The 23,570-nt window shown below is 45.9% G+C and overlaps 1 protein-coding gene across 1 annotated transcript in view; it reads right to left on the reverse strand.

The window, feature by feature from the left end:
• Positions 1-10,720: 10,720 nt before the first annotated feature.
• Positions 10,721-23,570, reverse strand: part of PARP6 (poly(ADP-ribose) polymerase family member 6) — a gene marked incomplete at both ends in the record, with an annotated part of 60,917 nt that continues 48,067 nt past the window's right edge. Inside the window, 8 exons of the mRNA XM_080691652.1 lie at positions 10,721-10,823; positions 11,156-11,240; positions 11,383-11,446; positions 11,819-11,898; positions 20,089-20,158; positions 20,835-20,907; positions 21,537-21,649; positions 21,857-21,905. Of these exons, the coding sequence (XP_080547778.1) occupies positions 10,721-10,823; positions 11,156-11,240; positions 11,383-11,446; positions 11,819-11,898; positions 20,089-20,158; positions 20,835-20,907; positions 21,537-21,649; positions 21,857-21,905 (637 nt within the window). The remainder of the gene's footprint in view (positions 10,824-11,155; positions 11,241-11,382; positions 11,447-11,818; positions 11,899-20,088; positions 20,159-20,834; positions 20,908-21,536; positions 21,650-21,856; positions 21,906-23,570) is intronic.

The raw sequence follows: 23,570 nt of genomic DNA on the forward strand, positions 1-23,570 counted from the left end.
GTCTAGAGGTCCCCTTTCTCAGGGGACTAGAGCTCCAGCTGCAAGAGAGTTGCAAAGTAACACTATTAGTTACTATGTAGACGCTGTAGGAGGATCCCTGAGGGAAATAGTTCCCAGGAGGTACCAGGTACTGAGAGAGATCAACTATGTGAAGGGAGAGCAGGGAGATGACGTCCCAAATTCAGGCCCTGGGGTTTAATTGTAGATTAATTGTGCAGTGACTAACAGAACATACTGGGGGTTGAACCCGGGGCCATTCGACCTCTAAGCTACACTCCCAGTCCTAGTTTTTTGTTTTTTTGCGAGTCTCACTCGGTTGATGAATTTCAGTACTTGCTGAGGCTGCCCTCGAACCTGCAATCCTCCTGTCTCAGCCTTCCAAGTACTGGGATTACAGGCAAGGACACCGGCTGAACATACAAGGTTAGAGTTATTTCTCTGGACATTTCGCCTGAGATGCACGGTACACTGCCCACGCGCTCCATCGGCGGCGGTCCCCACCCCAGGCCGCAGCGCGCCACCATCCCGGCACGTGTGAAGGTGTCCCGGGGAGGTGAAGCGGAGCTGAGGCTGCAGGTGCAGCTCTGCCAAGCGGGGACCGCGATGTGCCCGGCGGGGCGGGGCGGGGCGGACCGGCCGCTACGTGCAGCCGCGGGGCCGTGGGATGGAGCCTCCGCGTGAGCCCGGCCGGACGTCGCGGCCACCCTGCAGCCCGACCGGGCTGGGGGGGGGGGGGCTCGGGAGGGAGCCGGGGCGGCACTGAACAGGAACGCGACGCCGGGGCGGCCGGGCGGGCCCAGGTTACGTAACCCGTAGGCCGCGCGCAGCGCCCCGCTGCATCCCCGGCTGCCATCGCATCCTTCCGGGCCGCGCAGCCTCGGTCCTGCCGCCCGTGGGGGGGCCGCTCCCCGCCCTCCCGCTCCGCGCTCGGCGGCCGGGGGGAGCCGAGGACCCGACTGTGCGGCGGGGAGGGGGGCGTGAACGTGCGGCGAGCACAGTAGGGGAGAGCGGGAGCGCAGAGCGACGCGGCGGACGTGACCAGGATGGAGGGGGGAGGGGTGCAGAGGGGGAGGGGAGGGGGAGAGGGGAGCAGAGGGGGGGGAGGGGAGCAGAGGGGGGGGAGGGCAGCACGCGGCGGGCGCGGGAAGAGCGGCGAGCCGGCCAGGCAACCAAAGGAAGAGCTGTATCGTGGGGAGGGCACCAGGAGAAGCGCCAGAGTGCGGGGTGTGGAGATGAACACGACGGGCCAAAGGACCAGATTACGGGAGCGGGATGGGAGGTGAACTCAGGGAGCACCAGAGGCGGGGATGGAACCGGGCTGCGGGGGAAGAGCGGGGCGAGACGGCGCAGAGGCGGGGTGGGGAGGCTGGCGCCCCCGTCTCCTCTGGGAAGGGAGGGATGGGGGGCTCTGAAAAGCAGGCCTCGCGCGCGACCCCCTTTCTCCTCCCCCAGCCCCGACCCGGCCCGGGATGCCCAGGACCCCGCCGGCCCTCCGCGGTGGCCCGGGCTGCCGGAGCTCCGCAGGCAGTGCCGAGGGACCCGGGGGCCAGGGCCGGCTCCCGCTCACCTCCGGCGTCGTCCTCGGCTGCGCGCGAGAGCGGAGTGAGAGCGAGCGGGCGGACGTAGCTCCTCTGCGCGCTCCGCCGGGCCTCAAGGTTATCCCGGCCGGCGCCGCGATCCCTCCGCGCCCCGCCCCGCGCCCCGCCCCGCGCCGAGCGCTCCGCCACCTCCGAAGCAGCGGGCGGGGCGGGCGGCCAGGTTGCCCTTTGGGGAGGACTACATTCTGTGGCGGAAGGACACCGTGAACACACGTCGCAGCTTGACGAGCTCTGGTGACCAATAAGGAGATGGCGAGGCGGCAGGGCCCGCCCTCGGGCCCGGGAGTCCTCCCTCCTAGAGCCCCGGGCGCCGGCCACCTGTTGCCGGGCTTGGGTGCTGGGCTGAGACTTCTTTGGGTCCTCAGCCCTTGCCGCCCCAGTTGCCCTGTCCTAGCCGGGCAGAGACCAGATTTACAGGTCCCTAGGCAGTCTTCTCCCAGCGCCGCCCTGCCAGCCCCACCCCTCCGGGTGTTCGTCCTGTGCACCCGCCCAGACTGAGCCAAAAGGGCAACTTGGGAAGTTAGTCGTGGAAGGTTTGAGGCTTGGCCGGCTTCACAGGGGTCTGGCACCAGACTGGGGGTAGGGAGAACTAGGAAGAGCAGAGTGTTCCCGAAGTAGAACCACGACTAAGCAACAAGGAAGGGCAGGTTGGGGGCTTGTGAATAGTCTAGTAGGGTCTGGAACCCTACAGAACGAACGCCACACAGTAGAAAGCGAATCGAAGGTGTTAATATTAGTGCAGATCTGAACATCAGTAAATGTCAAGTCAGAACTTTAGAGCCAATAAAATATGCAGGAGTCAGTACTTCTGTTTTCAACTCAGTCGTGTACTTAAATAATTGCTGGAACTTTTTTATGGTTTTCTACAATGCATTTTGGAATTTACCAATTGTGAACTCATGAATGAAGAGAGCAGTTAACAATTAACAGTTAATTCTTGCCTACATTCAGCCAAGCTCTGAGAGCAGGTACAATGTTGCCACATTCAAAATGTGAAGTCTGAGCCAGGCCGTGGTGCTCTGTTTGTAATCCCATTACTTGGGAGGCTGAGATAGGAAGATGGCAGGCTCCTGGTCAGCCTTAGATACTTGGGCCCTCTGCAACTTAGTGAGACCTTGTTTCAAAATTAGTAATAAAAAAAAAAAAAAAAAACACGGCTGCAGTCGGAGGTAGAATGCCCCTGGGTTCCATCCCCAATACTGAAAGGAAAAAAAAAAAAAAAAGTGGCGTCTTAGGGTTTTTTTGTTTTGTTTTGTTTTTGTGGCACTGGGGATGGAACCCAGGGCATTGTACCCCCAGGCCTATTTTTATTTTGAAACAGTGTCTCACTGAGTTGCAAAGGGCCTCACTAAGAGCTGAGGCTGTCCACTAACCGCAATCCTCCTATCTCAGCCTCCTGAATGCTGGGATTACAAGCCTGTGTGCCACCACACCCAGCTCTTGGATTTTTTTTTTTTTTTCCTTTCCTTTTACTTGTTAAACCGAGACCAATGGGTGGGACTGCCTGCTCAGGCAGACAGGCTGTCTGTACTGAATCACAGGCCTCCATTCCTCTTCCTCTTAGATAAGATGGGAGGAGAAAGTGATAGCCTACTGGTAAATTTTATTGCAGTTAAGTATTTTATTGTAGGCAAGAAATAAATGCTTGAATATTAAGGTGATGAGAGAAAATGAATTTGGCGGGAGAAAAGCCCAGTCCCTGAGGAGATCCCTCCCCATCCGGAGAAAGAGAAATAGCATAATGGCCTTTCCTCAGCCCTTGGGCTAAGAAAAATTACAGCCAGTGGTGGACAACACCGGGCTGGCAGCAATCTGGCCTGTGCTAGACTACATTACATTTTAAAGATTCTAAATCTAGCCGAGTGTGGTGGCACATGCTTGTAAGCCCAGCACTTGGGAGGCTGAGACAGGAGGATCGCACAGGTTTGAAGCCAGACTCAGCTATTTAGAGGCTCTCAGCAACTTAGTGAGACCCTGTTTCCAAAAAAAAGTATAAAGAGGTCTGGGAGGATAGCCTGGAGGTAGAAAAGCCCCTGGGTTCCACCCCCAGTACCAATAAATAAATAAATAAAGTTCTGAATCTAGTTATGTTCCCATGACTGAAACACACATGCATTAAACTGGAGAATTAAACTCATGGCAAGATATGCCTTCAGCTGCAGATTTTGACCACCTTCAGTTATACAAATGCTTTCCAGGAGAATCTGCAGATTCGAATCCAGCATATCCTTGCTCACACTTTGCATAGTGAAAATGTATCACATTGGCTTTAGGCCAATTATTTTGCTGAGAATTGGCAGCACAGTATTATCTTATAATTCTACTCCCTAGTCCTATGACCATACCCTATAACTTAATGTGCAGGAGACCAGTTCCTTAAATTGAGGACAATTCCTGCCTCAGAGTGTGGTCTGAATAAACTTATATATATTGTCCAACAGTGTCCAACAGGCTTCCTCTATTGTTGTCCTGGTGACCAGTGCCAGAGCCATCCTTCTGAATTCCAGCTTCCCCTCCTCTGGCCATCCCTCTGGATCTTCACTCCTTTGACCCAGCCACACCCTTAAGGGTACTGGAAAACCAGGGTTGCAGAAAGGCACAGGCCCCTTGCCCTACAGCAAGCCCTTCCACTGTGCTCTCTGACTTGGGCAGAACTGGAAGGAAGCTGCTAGGTTCACTGGACTGAAGTGAAGATTGCTGTTTGGTTTGAATTACTGGCCAAGGAACCACAGAAGCTGGTGTTCAACAGTTTAGCTTTTGTAATGGGAGTCTTTGGGAGTCAGAGTAGGCATGCCAGCCAACCGAACTGGATCCAGTACTGGACTCAAATATGGAGCCCAAAAACAAGCTTTGCCCTGGCTACAAGGCCAGTTTACAGACTTTTTCATTGATTACATGATAACCTCTTAGCCTCTGCCTGGAATAGCACTGCTATTTCCTTTTCCTCCTCCTCCTCCTTTTCTTCTTTTTTGTACCAGGGATTGAACCCAGGGACATTTTACTTCTGAGCTACATCCCCAGCCCTATTTTGTTTTGAAATGAGATCTAAGTTGCTGAGGCTATCCTCAAACCTGTGATCCTTCTGTCTTAATTTCCCAAGTACCGGGATTAAAGGCATGCACCACCATGCCTAGTTGCAAGTTGTTTTGTTTTAATGTGGCTGTTTAGGTTTTTCCCAGGCTCCTATGAAATGCCTCAACAGCACTTAGAACACGTAGGAGCAGGAAAGGAGAAATCTGAGGAGTCTCTATTCACCCTAATGAACTACTGCCTTAGCCAATGTGACTTGTTAGCCGACACGACCTCTAACAATCTTTCTGGGGATTGAAGCAAGAGGCCTTCTACCTCTGAGCTACATTCCCAGCCCTATTTTGTATTTTGGAACAAGGTCTTACTAAGTTGCTGAGGGCCTCATTAAACTGCTGAGGCAGAGGGCAAACCTATGAGTCTCCTGTTTCAGCCTCCCAAGTATTGGCATTACAGACTAGCTCCCAGGTAGATTACTTTTGGGAGATGGGTTCTGCTTACAACTCTTTTTACATGCTAGGGAGCCTGAGATAGAACTGTTAGCACTCATGGGAAAAGACTTCTTAGAAGGGCCTAAACCTAGGTGGGTGTGGTGATGAACACTTGTAATCCCAGTACTTGGGAGGCTGAGACAGGAGGATCATGGTTTGCAGCCAGCCTCAGCTACTTAGTGAGGTCTTGCTTCAAAATAAAAGAATAAAATAGGGACAGGGATGTAGCTCGAAGGTAGAATGCCCCTGGGTTCCATTCTTGGTAAAACACACACACAAAATGGCCTAAATCTACCCACTGAGCCACTCCTTTAGAGGTGCTTTGCTTTCCCATTTTCCTGTAAGTATAGACAGAGTGCAGGCTTCCTGTTTCAAAATAAAAACAGCTGGGGGTGTAGCTAAGGGAAATAAAAATTAATCTACCTGGGTAAACTTTTTCACTTTCCCTCCCTAGGATCCGACACACAGGGTGTGGGGTGAGGGTGGGAAGGAGCCAGTGAAAACTGGAAAGCCAGGGAAGGCCTCAGTGATCTAGAGATGGAGCACCTCCCTGCAGGAAGTCCTCCTGCTGCAGTTACCAGCTTTGTCCTCCTACACACGTGCCCCCATGTCCTTGCACACCAGCTGCCAGCCACCTGACCCACTTATCCCAAGGGCAGATAGGACTAAGGAGACTTTGGGTATTCTCCTAGGTAAAATTATTTCTGTAATTTACATGTGGAATCTCTGGCACCATCATGGGGATATCGTTGGGTGGTCTGAAATTCAACTTACGAACATTCCTGTCCTCCAGAGTCCAATGACCCTTCAGATAAACTGAAGCCTACCTCATTCCCACTCCTCCTGGCAGTGGAGGGCTCCAGGGGAATAGTGAAACACATGAAGTTTCTTCCCCACCACCCCCAAACTGGTGAAACTGAGACATCTCCAAACCTCCACTGAGAATCATCCTGTGGGGAGCTGTCAGTAACTCAGTAATGACTCAGCACCGGATTCCCTCTCCCCAGCTAGAAAGGCAGAAGCACACAGGCTCCTCCCCAGTGATGGCCACAACCTCACCACACACTAAGTCATGGCCACACCCTGCTCCAATGGAAAATTACCAGGAGCGACAGAAGGGTTAGATTCTAGTTTTTGAGTTCTAAAAATCACAGCCACCCACTCTCCACCTGGAACTAAACGAGGAAAATACTTCTTTTCCTGACTCTATCCCTACCCAATAATGTCCGGGTCTAAATAAGGCTGCCTGAGCCCAGGACTATGTGAAGGTAGGACTGCCAACCTAAACATGCAGGACAAGTAATAGTCTTGGCCCCTGTAAAGGACAATGCCTTGTGGCTCACACCTGCTCAGCCTCCCAGTCTCATCAATCCAGGCTGTGGAAAGGGAGACCCCTCTCCATTCCCCCTCCAGGCAGTGGAAGATGTCTCTCCAGAAACTCATGGCCTTACCCACCAAGTAGTTTCTCCACAATTAAGGCATTCCTGTGTTTGTGGGTTTTAATTAAACCTGTTTTACCTCATATACTTTGAATTTATCAAATTATATCTGTGGCTTACAAACTTTTCAGATCCAAAGTCCGGCTGCTTTTCTGTGTACTATGAAATGATATACTTAGTTATTATTGTTATTTTTTAATCTTTTTATTTTTTGCAGTACTGGGGATGGAACCTAGTGGCATTCTACCTCTGAGCTACAGTCTCAGCCATTATTATTTTATTCTTTTATTTTGAAATATGGTCTCACGAAGTTGCAGAGGACCTCGCTAAGTAGCTGACACTGTCCACAAAAAATCGGATGCTCTCCCTAATATGCAAAAACTAGGAAGAAATGGGTACATAAACAAATATATCAATGTTAAACACTAAATCAAGCATGGGACTGAGGGGGGGGAGGGAATGGGATGGGATTGGATAAAGGCTAACTGGATGTTGTGTACTTGGATATCCACACAAGTCTTGTATTCCATTGTGATATTTGATTACAATGCACCAATAAAAATTTATAGAAAAAAGTATGAACACAAAGAAAAGCCAGGCTGGCTTTTTAAATGCTTTCTGCATGTTCCATGTTTATATTTTTCTTTATTTGTATTTTATAAAATATTGGGAAATATTCTGCTGGGTGTGGTGGCGCACGCTTGTAATCCCCGCGCTGGGGAGGCGGAAACAGGAGGATCACGCAGGTTCGAAGCCAGCCGCACTGGCTTAAGAGACCCTGTTTCCAAATAAAAAGTATAAAAAATAGGTCTGGGAGTGTAGCCCAGAGGTAGAAGGGTTTCCAGGAACCCCAATAGCGCCAAAAAAAGGAAAAAAATAAAGGGAAATTCTCAACATATCTCAGCTTTTCTTTGAGCCAGCTAAGAGCAGCTGGGTGTGGTGGCGCACACCTGTAATCCCAGTATTTGGGAGGCTGAAGACAGAAGGATCCCAGGTTCAAGGACAGTATTAGCTACATAGAAATTCTCAGCACCCTAGTGAGTCCCATTTCCAAACAAAAAATAAAAAGGGCTAGAGATGTAGCTTGGAGGTAAAACACCCCTGGGTTCAATCCCCAGTATGTACACACACACACACACACACACACACACACACACGTAAACTAGCTAAGTACACAGACCAGCAGCCTCCCTTAATGAAACAAAACACAAATTTTCAAAGGTTAGCAAGGCAGTAAAGGAAGGCAGCTGTTTCAGGACACTTGTTTTAGTAAGCTCCATCTTCTCCTAATTGAGATCTCCACTGTAAACCCGCTTGCCTTTTGTTGTGGTGGGTGGGGGACAGAAGTTACTTGGGTCTTAAGTATTCCACTGCTGAGCTACATCTCCAACCCTCTCTTAAATTTTATTTTAAGCCAGGTGTGGTGGTACATGCCTATAATCCCAATACTTGGGCGGCTGAGGAGAGCTGCAGGTCCAATGCCAGCCTCAGCAATTTAGCAAGACCCTCAGAAGCTTGGTGAGCCCGTTTCAAAACAAAGAATAAAAAATAGGGCAGGGGATGTAGCTCAGAGGTCAAATGCCCCTGGGTTCCATCCCCAGACCCGCAAATAAATAAATAAACAAAAAAACAAATAATAGAAGGCTGGGCAAGGGGGCACACTCCCAGACCTATTTTATATTTTATTTGGAAATGGTCTCACTAAGTTGCTGAGAGCCTAAGTAGCTGAGGCTGGCTTCAAACCTGTGCAATCCTCCTGTTTCAGCCTCCCATGTACTGGATTACAAGCATGCAGCACCATGCCCAGCTTTATTCTAATTTTGAAACAGGGTCTCACTAAGTTGCAGAGGGCCTCACTACATAGCTGAGGCTGTCCCCGAAATGCGATCCTCTGGTCTCAACCTCCCAAATGCTGGGATTACAAGCGTGTGCCACCATGCACAGCTGAGACGCTGTTTCAAAATAAAGAATAAAAAAAAATTAGGCTGGGGGTGTAGCTCGGAAGTAGAATGCCCCTGGGTTCTAACCCCAGTACCACAATTTAAAAAAAGAAAAAAGAAAAAAGAGTAACAACAGGGCTGGGAGATGTAGCTCAGACAAATATGCCTCTGGGTTTTTTACCCAGTCTCACTAACAAATAAATAATTAAAACAAAAAATAAAAATTTGAGAAAAGGCTAGCCTTGAACTTACATCCTCTTGGCTTGTTAAGTAGCTGGGATTACATGCTTGTGACACCATGCCCCTGCTGCTGGCCTTTCTTTACAGATTTCAAGTTAGACAACAGGTGTGGTGGCAGAGGCTTGTAATGCCAATACATGGGGCTGAGACAGGAGGATCGCAGGTTCAAAGACACCCTCAGAAATGAAGCTAGATTCTTAGCAACCTAATGAGACTCTGTTTCAAAGCAAAATTAATTTTTAAAAAGGCTGCCAGTATAACTCAAGGATAGAATGCCCCCTAGGTTCTATTCCCAGTACCACACACAAAAAAGAGATTTCAAGTTGGAGATCAACGTAATTTCTTGCACCTGGCTAGCTCTCCTCACACCTCACTTATCCCAAAGAAATGGCTGGGAGGGAGTGCCAGGCGTGGTGGTGCACGCTTGCAAGCTTGGAATCCCAGCTTTCAGGAGGCCAAGACCGGAGGATCAGTTCATGGACAGCCTCGGCTATTTAGTGAGGTTCTTCGCAACTCAGTGAGACCCTGTTTCAGAATAAAAAATAAAAATAGGGCTGGGGTATAGCTCTGAGATAGAATGCCACTAGGTTCTATACCCAGTACTGGGGGAAAAAAAAAAAACAACAAAGGCTGAGAGGGAGAAGACAGAAGAAGCCCAACCCCTGAGATATAGATCAGGAGTGAATGGACAAGTTTTATGCAGAAAGCGGTTGGCCCTGAGGAAATCTGAGCTGCTGAGGCCTCAAAGGCCCTTTTAAATCTTTTTTTATTTTTTGCACTGGAGATTGAACCCAGAGGCATTCTACAACCAAGCTACACCCCGAGCCCTATTTTGCTGAGGCTATCCTCAAACCTGCAAATATCCGGTCTCAGCCTCCAAAGTACTGGCATTACAGGCATGCGCCAACACACCCGGCTTTAAATCTTGAATAAGTCACTACTGGTATTCTTGCTTTTGTTTTTTGTGGTACAAGGATTGAATTCAGAAGCTTCTAGCTCTGAGCTACACCCTCAGCCCTATTTTATATATTTTGAAATAGGGTCTTGCTAAGTTACCTCACTGGTGCACGAAAATTTCCCTTCTTTATCTAACCTATTGATTAAAAATGTTGTAGATCCCTGGGCATGATGGTGGATCCCTGTAATCCCAGTACTTGGAAGGCTGAGATAAGAATATCGCAACGCTTGTAATCCCAGCCTTCAGGAGGCTGAGACTGGAGGATCGTGGTTCGCAGACAGCCTCAGCTACTTAGTGAGGCCCTCTGATCTTAATGAGACCCTGCTTCAAAATAAAGAATAAAATATAGGGCAGGGGGTGAAGCTTGGAGGCCAAATGGCCCTGGGTTCCATCCCCAAACCCACAAAAAACAAAACAAAACAAAAAAAACCCCACAGATTTGTGGCCAGCCCCAGCAATATAGTGGAGCCCACAGCAATTTAGTGAGGGCTTGTTTCAAAACAAATAATAAAATAGGGTTGGAAGTGTAGCTCACAGTAGAATATCCTGGGTTTAATTCCCAGTACCAAAAAAAAAAAAAAAAAAAAAAAAAAAAAGCTGTAGATCTTCAGAACACAATACTAAAGAGATTCAGCTTTGACTCCATGCAACACAAATAGTCCCAACTCTCAGCATATTCCACTCTTTCCACCCCATTTCCATCTGTGGTTTGAGGTAGGTGCTGGGCCAAGGCTAGTCAGACCACAGTGATCATATCCAATCCACAGCACCTTCCATTTTATTGTTTTATTTACAAATAGGGTGAAGTCAACTGGGCAAATCAAGGGTTGGAGTCAGGCTGGGCCATCCAAATGTGGAGTGGTTCCTGGGTCAATCTCCAGCATGAAGACTGCCTCTTCTATCCTTTTCCTGCACCTTGGTAATGGCCCCTTGATTCCTCAGGGCAGCCTCACCTGCTGCTCCTGAGCCCTTTTATGAGGGCAGATGGATCCTGGGGGAACAGGGTGGTACGAGGGCTGGGGCCCCCTCAGTTTGTGTAAACCTGAGTTCCGATCACACGCATGATTTCCTTCTGTATCTTGGGGTCCTGAGTATTAATGTTGGCATCGCCCACCTGACCATCCTCATATCTGTCAAAGACAGAGCAAGTGTGAGCATAAGAGGGAGAACAATTCCAGAAAAATGTCAACCAATGAACTGTATTTCACAGTGAGATCATCCTATCCCAAAGTCAAAGTCCTTTCTCACTACTCTTCAGGATAGCAAGGATTTAGCTTATCTGGTTTCCTCTAAACAGACCCCAATGATCTGTACTCATCCCCACCCTCCAAGGGAAAAGTCCTAATGCCAGCTCCATCAAGGTAGCAAAGGACAAGTCTCTGATAACAGAAATGGACTTTCCAGGCAATACCATGCCACCACCCTCATTCACGTAAATCCCTAGGGTCCCTCCCAGACTTACACAAAAAAGAACCTTGTGCAGACATGGTCAGACACAGGGCACACCCAGATGTTCCCATGCTTCTGGAGGTCCTTAGATGTAATCACTGGAAGGAAGGAGGCCAGAAGTTACAGGCATAATGCTTAAGACAGAGTCCAGGCAGGGGAGGGGAGACATGATCCTCCATCACCCTTGGATGGATCACATACCCAACAGACATCAGAACAGGGACTGAATGAGCTACTTACCTTCACATAGCGCTATACAATTTAGATTTCGACTCTGCAGGAACCTTGACTGAATGGATCGGGTCTGAAAGATAAAGAAGCAAAGGAGAGTAGAGCCAGAGAGACTGTTAGAGCCTTCCTCAAAGAGTGGTGATGGGGAAAGGGGGAGGGAGCTCCTAAGCTCGTGGTCACCCTCCAAAAGTCTTCTTTTCCATAATCAGACCGGATAGGCCCAGAACGTCTAACTTTATATTTTTATCTAAACTCAGTTTCGACTTTCATACTTATGACAGAGACGATATATAACTTGGTAAGTGTGTTCATCTCAGGACAGACCTGATTTCTTTAAATGATCTCCAAATTATCCCAGCCCCAAAGTTTCCCCACCCATCTTTGTAGCTTAAACTACCTTCAGGGAAAGATCCTATCTCCTTAGAGCAGGGCCAAGTAATAATACCTGGGGGATGGTGTTCATCCTGTTATATCTCTGGACCAGCTCATCCTTGGAGGGCATCCTGTGCTGTCCTTTTCCCATTCCTGCCACAGAGTAACAGACTCAGTTCATTCATCCATTCTTTGATTAAATATTTACTAATGTGCTAAGTGCCCAGGCACGAGGTAGACACTTGGTGATATAGCAGTGGAATAAAACAAGACATTTGCCCACAGAGATTTTAGTCAGGTGGAGATTACAGGCAAGGAACAAGTAATTACCACACAGTATGGTAAGAATTGTGATGGGGAGATTACCAAGCACTGTGTAAGCCATAGAAAGGGAAAACAGTTTAGCCTACAGTTTGAAGAAGGCATCGTGGTGATGGCCAGGCTGAGAACTACAGGACTGGAAAGAGTTAGTTAAAAGAAAGGGAGAGCCAGGCATGGGGGCACACACTTGAAATCTCGGTACTTGGGAGGCTGAGACAGGAGGATCATGGTTCATGGCCAGCCTCAGCTACTTAGTGAGGCCCTCTGCAACTTAGGGAGACCTTGTTTCAAAATAAAGAATAAAAAATAGGATTGGGGATATAGCTCAGAGGTAGAATGCCCCTGGGTTCCATCCCCAATACTGGAAAAAAAGAAAGAAAGAAAAGAAGAGAAGAGAAGAGAAGAGAAAGAGGGGAAGTATTCTAGGCTGAAGTAATAGGATATGAACAGCTTTAAGGAAAAATAACCATATGCTTTAGTCTGTATAGAGTATAGTAAATGACAGAGGAATGGAAATAAATGATATGGATGAGGTAAGCTAGGATCAGATCAAGCAAGCCCTGTAAGCCTTGTTAAAGCAAACAGTGTTTACCCTCTGAACATAAGGGAACCACTGAAGGGCTCTAACATAGGGGAGAAATACTGGAAATGAACCAGGAATGAGGGGCTCAGGAGAGTGGGACAGCATGAGTGAAATGGAGGGGAAGCTAGAAAAGCAAATCATATTACATTAAAAACTCTTACCAATCATTCAAAGGAAAAGGAGAAAGAGCACTTAGTGATGATGATTCTTCACAGGTAATCACAGTGGCAACTACCTTGAGAATTTCACCTATTTTATTAAGTCTTCCCAGACTTAAGAAGTGCCAATTTCTCTAGCTTACACATGATCTAAATCCACAAATCCTTTACCAGTCTTACCCCACAACAAAAAGCCTTTGTTTATAACATTTATAGACTCAACCTGAATTTTTATTTAAATATAAAACACTGGCTGTATGCTCCTACTCCTGTCTCTGTTGTTCCTCCCAGTGTATGTGCATGTGCATTGTTACTGGGGATCAAACCTTTTTAGCAATACCCCAGCCCTTTCTATTTTGACACAAGGTCTTGCTATGTTCCTGAGGGCCTAAGTTCCTACCTCTGGCTTCAAAGCTGTGATCCTCCTGTCTCAGCCTCACAAGTACTGAGATCACAGGTGTGTGTCACCATATCTGGCTCCTACACCCATCTCCTTTAGGTCTGAGGAAGAAACTTCATCTCTGAACTTAGCTTTATCACAATCCCAGTGTTAGGCATGTGTGTGGAGGTGTGTAGGAGGGGAAGAGGAAGAGAAAGTAAGGGAAGGAGGGAGGGAGGGGAGAGAAGAGGGATGAAGATGAAAATGATGCTGTCATTACAGGCTATGAGCAGGGCTCCTATTCTACCATTCTTCCCTACAACTTTCTAAAATTACTAGCTCTACTTCACTTCAATTTCTGGTTTTGTGACAGCAATGGTATTGAGGTTGGGGTATTAACCATGGGTGAGCCTGTCAACTCATCATGCACTCACACTGAAGCCTTGTGACAGATTCACGGCTTGAACAAAACTCAGAGCCATGAGCCTCTCAGCTTAAACTGTCCATTCATTCCTCCAATAATACATTCACCACCCTTTAGTTTCCACGGTTGCTCTTTTTTTTTGGGGGGGGGCAGGTCTGGGGATGGAACTCAGGGGCATTTGACCTCCGAGCTCATCCCCTGTCCTATCTGTAATTCTTTATTTTGAAACAGGGTCTCACTAAGTTGCAGAGGGCCTCACTAAGTAGCTGAGACTGTCCGCGAACCGTGATCCTCTGGTCTCAGCCTCCCGAATGCTGGAATTACAAGTGTGTGCCACCATGTCCGGCTTCCATTATTCTTAACAGAGTAGCTCTGCGTCCAAACATCGTGACCTTCTCAGCCTGGCTATTCCAGTGACAAGGTTCCAAGAGAAATTCACATTGAGGATTTATTCCACAAGAGTCGGAGAGGAGAAGAAGGAACAACCTTATTTCTTTAGTGGGCCTTAGAGATGGCCCTCATAATGTAAGTCAAATCTTGTCCTACTCCAACACTGCTGCACTGTCCTATCCATGCTGACCCAATGACCCTTCTGCTCATGTCCTGAGATCTGACTCTGAGAACATGGTGGCAAGAATAACTTCCGAATACTCTGTGTTCAAGAGTATCCACTTAACAGAAGTCCCTAAATAAGACTACACAGATGGAGTTTATCATAATCTCCTTTCTCATTGTCCCTCATCTCAACCTGCACACTATGTCCAAGACATCAGGGGCTCTGTTGGTCAAATGGATGCTACTGGATCCCCACTCCCAGGAGGCGACTAAGGCCACAATGCTAGAGGTACCCTAAGGAAGAAAAAGCAAAAAACCAAAGCAAAATAGGGTAGAAGAGCCGGGCGTGGTGGCGCACGCTAGTAATCCCAGCATTCGGGAGGATGAGTCAGGAAGATCACGGTTCAAGCACAGCCTCAGCTACTTATTGAGGTCCCTTGCAACTCAGTGAGATCCTGTTTCAAAATAAAGAATAAAAAATAGGGCTGGGGATATAGATTGGAGGTAGAATGCCCCTGGGTTCCATCTCCAGTACCAAAAAAAAAAAAAAAAAAAAAAAAGGGTAGAAGGAAATTCACAAGACAGGTGGTTAAATACAAGGGTACATTAAGTGGGACATTTGTGCACATATGTACAAGGACCTTAGAGACCCAGTGATTCAAAGCCTACCCTGTAGGTACAGTATAGTGTTATAACACTGGCTTAGAAGTTAGGAGAGTTGAATTCCAGTCCTACCTCTGCTACTCATAGCTGCATGACCCTGAGAAAGGTATGTAGCTTTTCTGTATAATCAGCATTCTAATCTGTAAGGCAATAAGGAACTGAACTAGATGACCTACAACTCTAATAGTAAAATCCCAGGGTAGTTTGTTATCTATAATCATCATCCTTTAAGAGGGGAAGACAATGTCATATGTCATATGCTGTTTTTATGTATAAGTGTTCAGAAAAGACAAATCCACAGATTCCTCGCTCCAGCTGGGTAACTAAAGGGATCCAGGCACTTAGTACACAAAGACCACTGAGAGAATGCAAGGGAAGGAATACGGAGAAATTCCCCCGTCCCTGCCCCAGTACTGGGGATTAAACCCAGGAGTGTCCTGCCAACAGAGCAACACCCCCAACACTTTTTACATTGAGAGAGGATCTCACTAAGTTGCCTAGGCTACCTCAAACTTTTGATCTTTTTGTCTCGGCCTCCCAAGTACCTGGCATTACAGGCATGTACTTACAATGCCATGCCAGGAAGGACAAATCTTGTGAGCACCAAAAACCAAGAGAATCTCATTACTTGGAAAAGAGTAAGAGCTTAATCACAAAGGGATACTCAGGCTAGGACAAAAATTAAAAATGAGGAATCCAAAAAGACTACCTCAACCTTACCCCGACTCTAGACCTCAAGCACACAGATTAAGATTCACACACCCAATAAATATTTATAGGGCACTAGCCTTGTGTTGATTAATCATAACCTTTGTTCCATGGGGTAGTATCATTTTTAATAAGACAATGAATACCTAGAGACCCAATCAGAGAACTAAAATTCAAAGTGATATAACTAAGGATAACCACTGTCCTGAAATTTGGGGATTGATTTCAAGGACATTCTAACTCAGAGCTATACCCCTAGCCCGATTTCATGTTTAGTTAGAAACAGGGTCTCATCACTGGTGTGGTGGCGCATGCTTGTAATCCCAGCATTCAGGAGGCTGAGACTGGAGGATCACAGTTTGTGGACACCCTCAGCTACTTAGTGAAGCCATCCGCAACTTAGTGAGACCCTGTTTCAAGATAAAGAATGAAAAATAGGGGAGAGGGTATAGCTCGGAGGTCAAATGCCCCTGGGTTCCACCTCCAGAACCCCCAAAAAAGAAACAAGGTCTCATTAGGTTGATGAGAGTATCACCACTTATTGAGGCTGTCCTCAAACTTACGATTCTCCTGTCTCAGCCTCCCAATTACTGGGATTATAACCATGTGCCACCATGCCTGGCTAGAAAATTTTAAGATTTAAAGTTCTACTATAGTTTTTAATTTCTTTTCTTTTTTTTTTTTTTTTTTTGGCAGGTCTGGGGATGGAACCCAGGGGCATTCAACCTCCGAGCTACACCCACTGCCCTATTTTTCATTCTTTATTTTTAAACCAGGTCTCACTGAGTTGCAGAGGGCCTCACTAAGTAGCTGAGGCTGTCCGCGAACCACGATCCTCCTGTCTCAGCCTCCCGAATGCTGGGATTACAAGCGTGCACCACCACGCCCGGCTAGTTTTTAATTTCTTTGTGAATCCATTTTATTAAGAAAATTTTGTTCTAGAAGTTCATCTATATGCCAGTATGCCCATTTCCTTCCTTCCTTTCTTCTTTCCTCCCTTCCTTCCTTCCTTTCTTTTCGGGGGGGGGGGAGTTAGGGCTAATGATTGAACCCGGGGTCATTTTACCTCTGAGCTATACTTCCAGCCCTTTCTTTCTTTCTTTTTTATTTATTTATTTATTTTATTTTTATTTTTATTTTTGCGGGTCTGGGGATGGAACCCAGGGGCATTTGACCTCCGGGCTACACCCCCTGCCCTATTTTTTATTCTTTATTTTGAAACCGGGTCTCACTGAGTTGCAGAAGGCCTCACTAAGTAGCTGAGGCTGTCCGCGAACCGCGATCCTCCAGGTCTCAGCCTCCCGAATGCTGGGATTACAAGCGTGCGCCACCACGCCCGGCTTTTTTTTTTTTTTTTTTTTATTCATTTTTTTATTTGTTGTGGTACTGGGGTTCCTGGAAACCCTTCTACCTCCGGGCTACACTCCCAGTACCTGTTTTTATACTTTTTTTTATTTGGAAACAGGGTCTCTTAAGCCAGAGCAGTTGGCTTTGAACCTGCATGAGCCTCCCAAGCGTGGGGATTACAAGCATGCACCACCACGCCCGGTCCACCTCCAGCCCTTTCTAAATTAAGAAAAAAAAAAAAAATTTAAACAGGGTCTTGTGAAATTGCAAGGCTCTAAGTTGCTAAATTGACTTACAATCTTCCTGCCTCAGCTTCCCAAGTAGCTGGGATTATTGGAATATTCCACCATGCCTTTAGATATACCAGAATTTAAAAAGCCAATAATAGAACTGTGAGCTGAGCATTCTGACACATGTCTATAATCCCTGCTACTCAGGAATCTGAGGGAGAAATTCAAGATCAAGATAGGCAATTCACAAGCCTTGTCTCAAAATAAGAGCCGAGGATGCTGCTCAGTAGTACAGCATTTCCTTAATATGTGCAAGGCACTGTGTTCAATTTCTAGTACCATTAAAAAAAAAAAAAAAAAAAAAAAAACTGAAGCCAGGCGTGATGGTGCACATTTGTAATCCCAGTACTTGGGAGGCTGAGACAGGAGAAATGTGCAGGTTTAAAGCCAGCCTCAGCTACTTAGTGAGGCTCTAAGCAACTTAGTGAGATACTATTTCCAAATAAAGTATAAAAAATAGGTCTGGGAGCCGAGAGGTAGAAAGCCCCTGGGTTACACCCACCCCTAGTACTGGAAAAAAAAAAATCTGGAGCTGGGCTTGGTAGCGTACACTTATAATCCCAGCACTTGGGAGGATGAGACAGTGGGATTGATGTTCATGGCCAGTCTCAGCTACTTAGTGAGGCCCTGGGATTACGTTTGTAATCCCAGCATTTGGGAGGATGAGACAGGAGGATCACGGTTCGGACAGCCTCAGCTACTCATTGAGGCCTTTTGCAACTCAGTGAGACCTTGTTTCAAAATAAAGAATAAAAAATAAGGCTGGAGCTATAGCTCGGAGGTAAAATGGCTCTGGGTTCCATCCCCAGTACTGGAAAAAAAAAATCTGATATATCTGTAGTTGTATTGCTTTTCTTCTTCATAACATTTATTTCTGCCCCTTTTTTCTTAGTCTAACCAGGGTTTATTTGTTTTGTGAGCTCTTTAAAAGAATCATCTTAGCCAGGCGTGGCAGTGCACACTTATAATCTCAGCATTTGGAAGGCTGAGACCGGAGGATCACAGTTCGCAGACAGCCTCAGCTACTTAGTGAGGCCCTTTGCAATACCCGGTTTCAAAATATAGGATAAAAAATAGGGCAGGGGGTGTAGCTCAGAGGTCGAATGACCCTGGGTTCGATCCCCAGACCAGCAAAAAAGAACAAAAAAAAAAAAAAAAAAAAAAAAATCTTGCCAGGTATAGTGGCACACACTTGTAATCAGTGTTTGGGAGCCTGAGACAGGAGGATCCTACGTTTGAGGCTAGCCTTAGATACTTGGTGAGGCCCTCCACAGCTTAGTGGGACCCTGTTTCAAAATAAAGAATAAGCTGGGCATAGTAGCACATGCTTGTAATCTCAGAACTTGGGATTGTCTAAGTACTGAGACAGAAGGATCATAGGTTTGAAGATACCCTCAGTAAGCAATGAGATTCTCATTAACCTAGTGAGACCCTGATTAAAAAAGAAAAAAACAAAAACAAAAACAAAAACAGGGCTGGGGATATAGCTATGGTAGAATGCCCATGGATTCAATCCCCAGTACTGCAAGAATAAAAAAATATATATTTTTTTGGCTTCTTTGTGTCTACCTATTCTATTTATTTCATTGATTTTGGTTTTTATTTATTTTTCTTCTACTTTGTTTTAGGTGGGTGTACTAGTTATTGGATCCAGGGGGTTCTACCTCTGAGCTATACTTTCAGTCCTATTTTATTTATTTTGAAACAGGCTCTAAGTTGGCCACAAACTTCCCTAAGTTGGCCTAGAACCTGCAATCCTCCTGTCTCAGCTTCCTAAGTTCTGGGATTAGTGGTGTGCACTGTCACATCTGGCTATTTATTCTGTTCGAGAGTTTTCTAGTACTATGGTGCTGGTCATAAGTTTTCTTATCTTTCTAACAGTTATAATTACTTTAGGATACTAAATAATAATCTATAAAGAACCCAGTGCTTTTTTTTTTTTTTTTTTTTTTTTTTTTTGTGTGTGTGTGTGTGTGTGTGTGTGTGTGTGTGTGTGTGTGTGGTACTGGGAAGGAAACCCATGGGCTTTCTACTTCTGGGCTATACTTCCAGACCTATTTTATATTTTGGAAAAATAAACAGGGTCTCACTAAGTTGCTGAGAGCCTCACTAAGTAGCTGAGGCTGGCTTCAACTAGCATGATTTTCCTGTCTCAGACTCTCAAGCGCTGGGATTACAAGCGTGCGCCACCACGCCCGGCTGTCATTGCCTTCTTATAGTGAAAAAGCAACTACATGGTAGTCATCTCTTGTAGAGAAACCACACTGAAACAAACAAAAGCAGACTAACAAGGGATCAAGACATGAACCTCGGAGCCTGAGAATTCTAAACCAGATTCTTTCTCTGAGCCAGACAAGGCTAAACTCATTTCCACAGTAGAACATAGACCTCATTCATTTCTTATCTTTGGAATAAAGATAAGATAAAAAATAAGACTGCCCTCTCTTACAGTCAATGTAACTATTATAATACCATCTGATTATAGACAATTTAAATTTTAGAAGGTGTTTGAGAGGAGAACGATGTTTCTAGAAAACCAACACAAAGGACTCCAGCCTTCAGGTGTATTCACACATAAATTTGTATGCACACATGTACAATCTGTAATTGCTAACATCAAAAATGTCATCTACAAAAAGCCTTGTTTTACTTCTCAGTTATTCCTTAGCAAATTTGGAAAGCCAAGCTCCTACAATGCATAAACCACCATTTTCAACAATACCAGGCCTTACCTCATAAACATTCTAAATTTCTAGTTAGAGAAAGTAGAAAGAGATAGATTATGTATCCATGGTGGGGAGAGAGCTGACATAGACCATGTATCCACAATGGGGGAAGAAGAGACAGCACAGATCATGTGGTCACAAATGGATACAATGTAAATCAAGTCATGGTGGCCAGAGAATATTTCTTACCTGAGTATCCAAAGGAAATACTGGAGATGGGGCTCAGGTAGATGCCTTTGCCATAGGCTGCTCCATGCAGCTTGCAGGGAAACACCAGGATGAACATATGAGCCTGGGCCCTCCCATGGCTATATACTGGGCATCCACAAGGCTTATCCAGTCCTCTGTCCCTCCAACTACCTTCTTACTCATTCATATTACTCTAGGCACCTACTCTTGAAAAGGTGACTAGCTGAAAAGTGGAGTAGGTTAAACTGCTTGCCTATGAAATACTAGATATTAATGCCTTGGGGAGTGGGAGAGTGGCAGAGCCACAGAGTCAGTACTAAGCATCCACACTCCTGTCCTCAGGCCTTGGTACATATGCACATTCCAAAACAGAGGAACTATAGAAGAGGCAGCCAGGAGGAGGGTTCTTCAGGGCAAAGAAGTCTTTGTACCAACTCCAGAATAACCACATAAATTGAAAGGCTCTATCTACTAAGTGAATTCATCACACAGTGACTGAAATCAGCAGTTCCTTATTCCTGCCTACAGGTACAACCCCATTTTCCCCAAACCACAAACACAGCCCAAGTTCCAATATACAACAGTCACATTCATTCTATAATACAAGTCCAACTTTCTCTGAAGAAAGCTCCCAAAAGGCTTGAGTATACCGATGCAAAACTGCTGAGTACACTAGAGTGGCTTTCCCCAAAACTGAGTAGGGTAAGGAGGGGATGGAGAGAAAGAAGAAAGGGGCACAGCCTCACCTGCAGTTTGGTGTAGGATGCATTGACCAGCCCATTGCGCAGGATTGAATGCCAGTTCTCAATGTGGGACCCACTGTAAGGCAGGATAAAATACATGTTTCTTCATGGTACGAGGCTCCCAGGAGTACTTTCAAGAGTGCCATTCCCACCCATTCCTACCCACACAGCACACAAAGATGGGCCTAGTAATGGACATGCATAAAGATTTAATCAAGGTATGCACGATGTGTTTGTGGTTAAACCTACATCATTTCCAGTCCATTCTCTCAATTTTGCCCACATCCTAAAACCCTCAAAACTGAGGTTAGTTTAATTTGCCTACTCTCCTGATATTTCAAATTCATCTCAAACCCACCAAACTTATCACTGATCTGAAATTCTCATTCTATTTTAAGGGTAGTACTTCTCCAAGTGAAATTTCAGACCTTTCTTTCTCTCTTCCCTCCCCTAAATAGGCATAAATTATGGATTTCCTTTGAAACCTTTCAAATCTGTACCTTCCAATCTATTTTCAATCACATCTTTTTTATACGTAAATGTCATCTTTAAGCAGCTTGATAATAAAACTATATCACGTGTATTTTTTATCCTCTATAGCATTTAATAAATATCTGCTATTTGAGGGACACAAGTGACACAAACTCAAGGTGCCCTGGCCCACCCTCAAACCCCAGCCACTGCTGCCCGACCCCAGCCTCTCACTGGAAGGCAAAGGTGCTGCCGTAGAGCTTCTTGGCGGTCCGGAACCGAGCCTCCTTGGCAGGAGGGCTGCTCAGCAGGAGGAACTGGTGTGAGGTGTGCATGAACTTCAGCTGCTGCCCAGGGTGGGGGTGGGTTCAGGAAAACAGAGCAGAAATCGAGATCAGGGAGGGAAGGGTTGGGGACAGAGAACAAATCAGGCTTGTACTAACCCAACAAGGAAATATGCATAGGCCCAAAGACTATGTTGGAGGACAGAGCCAAAAAGGCATGGTGCCCTTCAACAGTAACTTGAAGGATTTAGAGAAAGAATGATTACTTACCCTGCTGAGAGGTAGTTTGACAATGTGTGACCTGTTACTAGAAATGATCCTGGGAAGAAACAAAAATGGAAAATGATAGGATAAGCATATGGTTAGTTTATCCCAAACAAACAGCCTTCCTCTGACCCTGGAGACAAAACTAGAATTCCAGGGTTGTCTGAATTGTGTATTATGCCCAAGTCAGTATCTGAATATTTCTTCTGAGTAATAATGCTTGTGGATAATTTTTTTTTTCTGGGGTGGTAGTAAGGACTGAACTCAGGGGCATTCTACCTCCAAATTATACCCCCGGACCTATTATTTATTTTTAATTTCTATTTTGAAACAGGGTCTTGCTAGGTTGATGAGAGTCTCACTAATAATTGCTGAGGCTGGCCTCGAACCTGTGGTCCTCCTGTCTCAGCCTTCAAAGTACTAGGAATACAGGCATGTACCACCACACCCAACTTGTGTATAAAAATTTAAAAGGAAAGCTACTAACCAGAGACCAGCTAGTTACTAGGGAGTCGAATAATGGATGAAAGAAAAAGAAAAGAATGAGGTGGTCTGCTATATCCAAGGAGAGAAAAGGATGGAATGAAAGAGTATAAAAGTCACTTATTTTAAAAGTAAAAATTGAAAGAAAAGGTCTGAATTAGGATGGTGGCAATGTGTGCGTGCGTGTTAGTTACTGGGAATTGAACTCTGGGGCATTCTAATTTTCAGCCACATTCCAACCCTCCTTTTGATTTTTTGTTTTGAAACAGGGTCTCACTAGGTTGCTGAAAGTTGCTCACTACATTGCTGAGGCTGTTGTCAAACCTGTGATCCGAGCCGGGCATGCTGGCGGATGCTTGAAATATTAGTACTTGAAAGGCTGAGACAGGAGTATCACAGGTTTGCAGCCAGCCTCAGCTACTTGAGAAGCCCTCTGATACTATTATTTATTTATTTGTTTGTTTGTTTATTTTTGTGGTACTGGGGGTGGTACTCAGGGGCTTTTCTACCTCTGGGCTATACTCCCAGACCTATTTTATACTTATTTGGAAAGAGGGTCTCACTAAGTTGCTGAGAGCCTCGCTAAGTAGCTGAGGCTGGCTTCAAACCTATGCTATCCTCCTATTTGAGCCTCTCAAGTGCTGGGATTACAAGCCTGTGCCACCATGCCCAGCTGTGAGATACTATTTAAATTAAAGAATAATAAACCAGGCTGGAGGTGGAGTTCAGAGATAGAATGCCTTTGGATTCAATCCCCAGTACCACAAAAACAAAAATATTGTGTTGTACATGACAAATAATACAATTTTTATTTGTAAATTTAAAAAATCAGCTGGTTAGCTGGGCTTGGTGGTGCATGCTTGTAAGCCCCACGCTTGGGAGGCTGAGATAGGAGGATGACGCAGGTTCGAAGCCAGCCTTGGCTACTTAGTGAGGCTCTCAGCAACTTAGACCCTGTTTCCAAATAAATTATAAATTAGGTCTGGGAGTATAGCCCAGAGGTAGAAAGCCTCTGAGTTCCGCCCCCAGTACCACAAAAAAAAAAAAAAAAAAAAAAAATCAGCTGGGTGTGGTGGCCCATACCTGTAATCCCAGTACTTGGGAGACAGGAGGATCGCAGGTTCAAAATAAGTCTCAGCAACTTAGCAAGGTTCTCAGCAATCTAGTGAGACCTTATTTCCAAATAAGATATAAATTGGGGCTAAGGGTGTTGCTTGGAGGCAGAATGTCCCTGGGT

The sequence above is a fragment of the Muscardinus avellanarius genome (genome assembly GCF_963383645.1).
Source record: "Muscardinus avellanarius genome assembly, chromosome: 3".
Classification (NCBI taxonomy): domain Eukaryota; kingdom Metazoa; phylum Chordata; class Mammalia; order Rodentia; family Gliridae; genus Muscardinus; species Muscardinus avellanarius.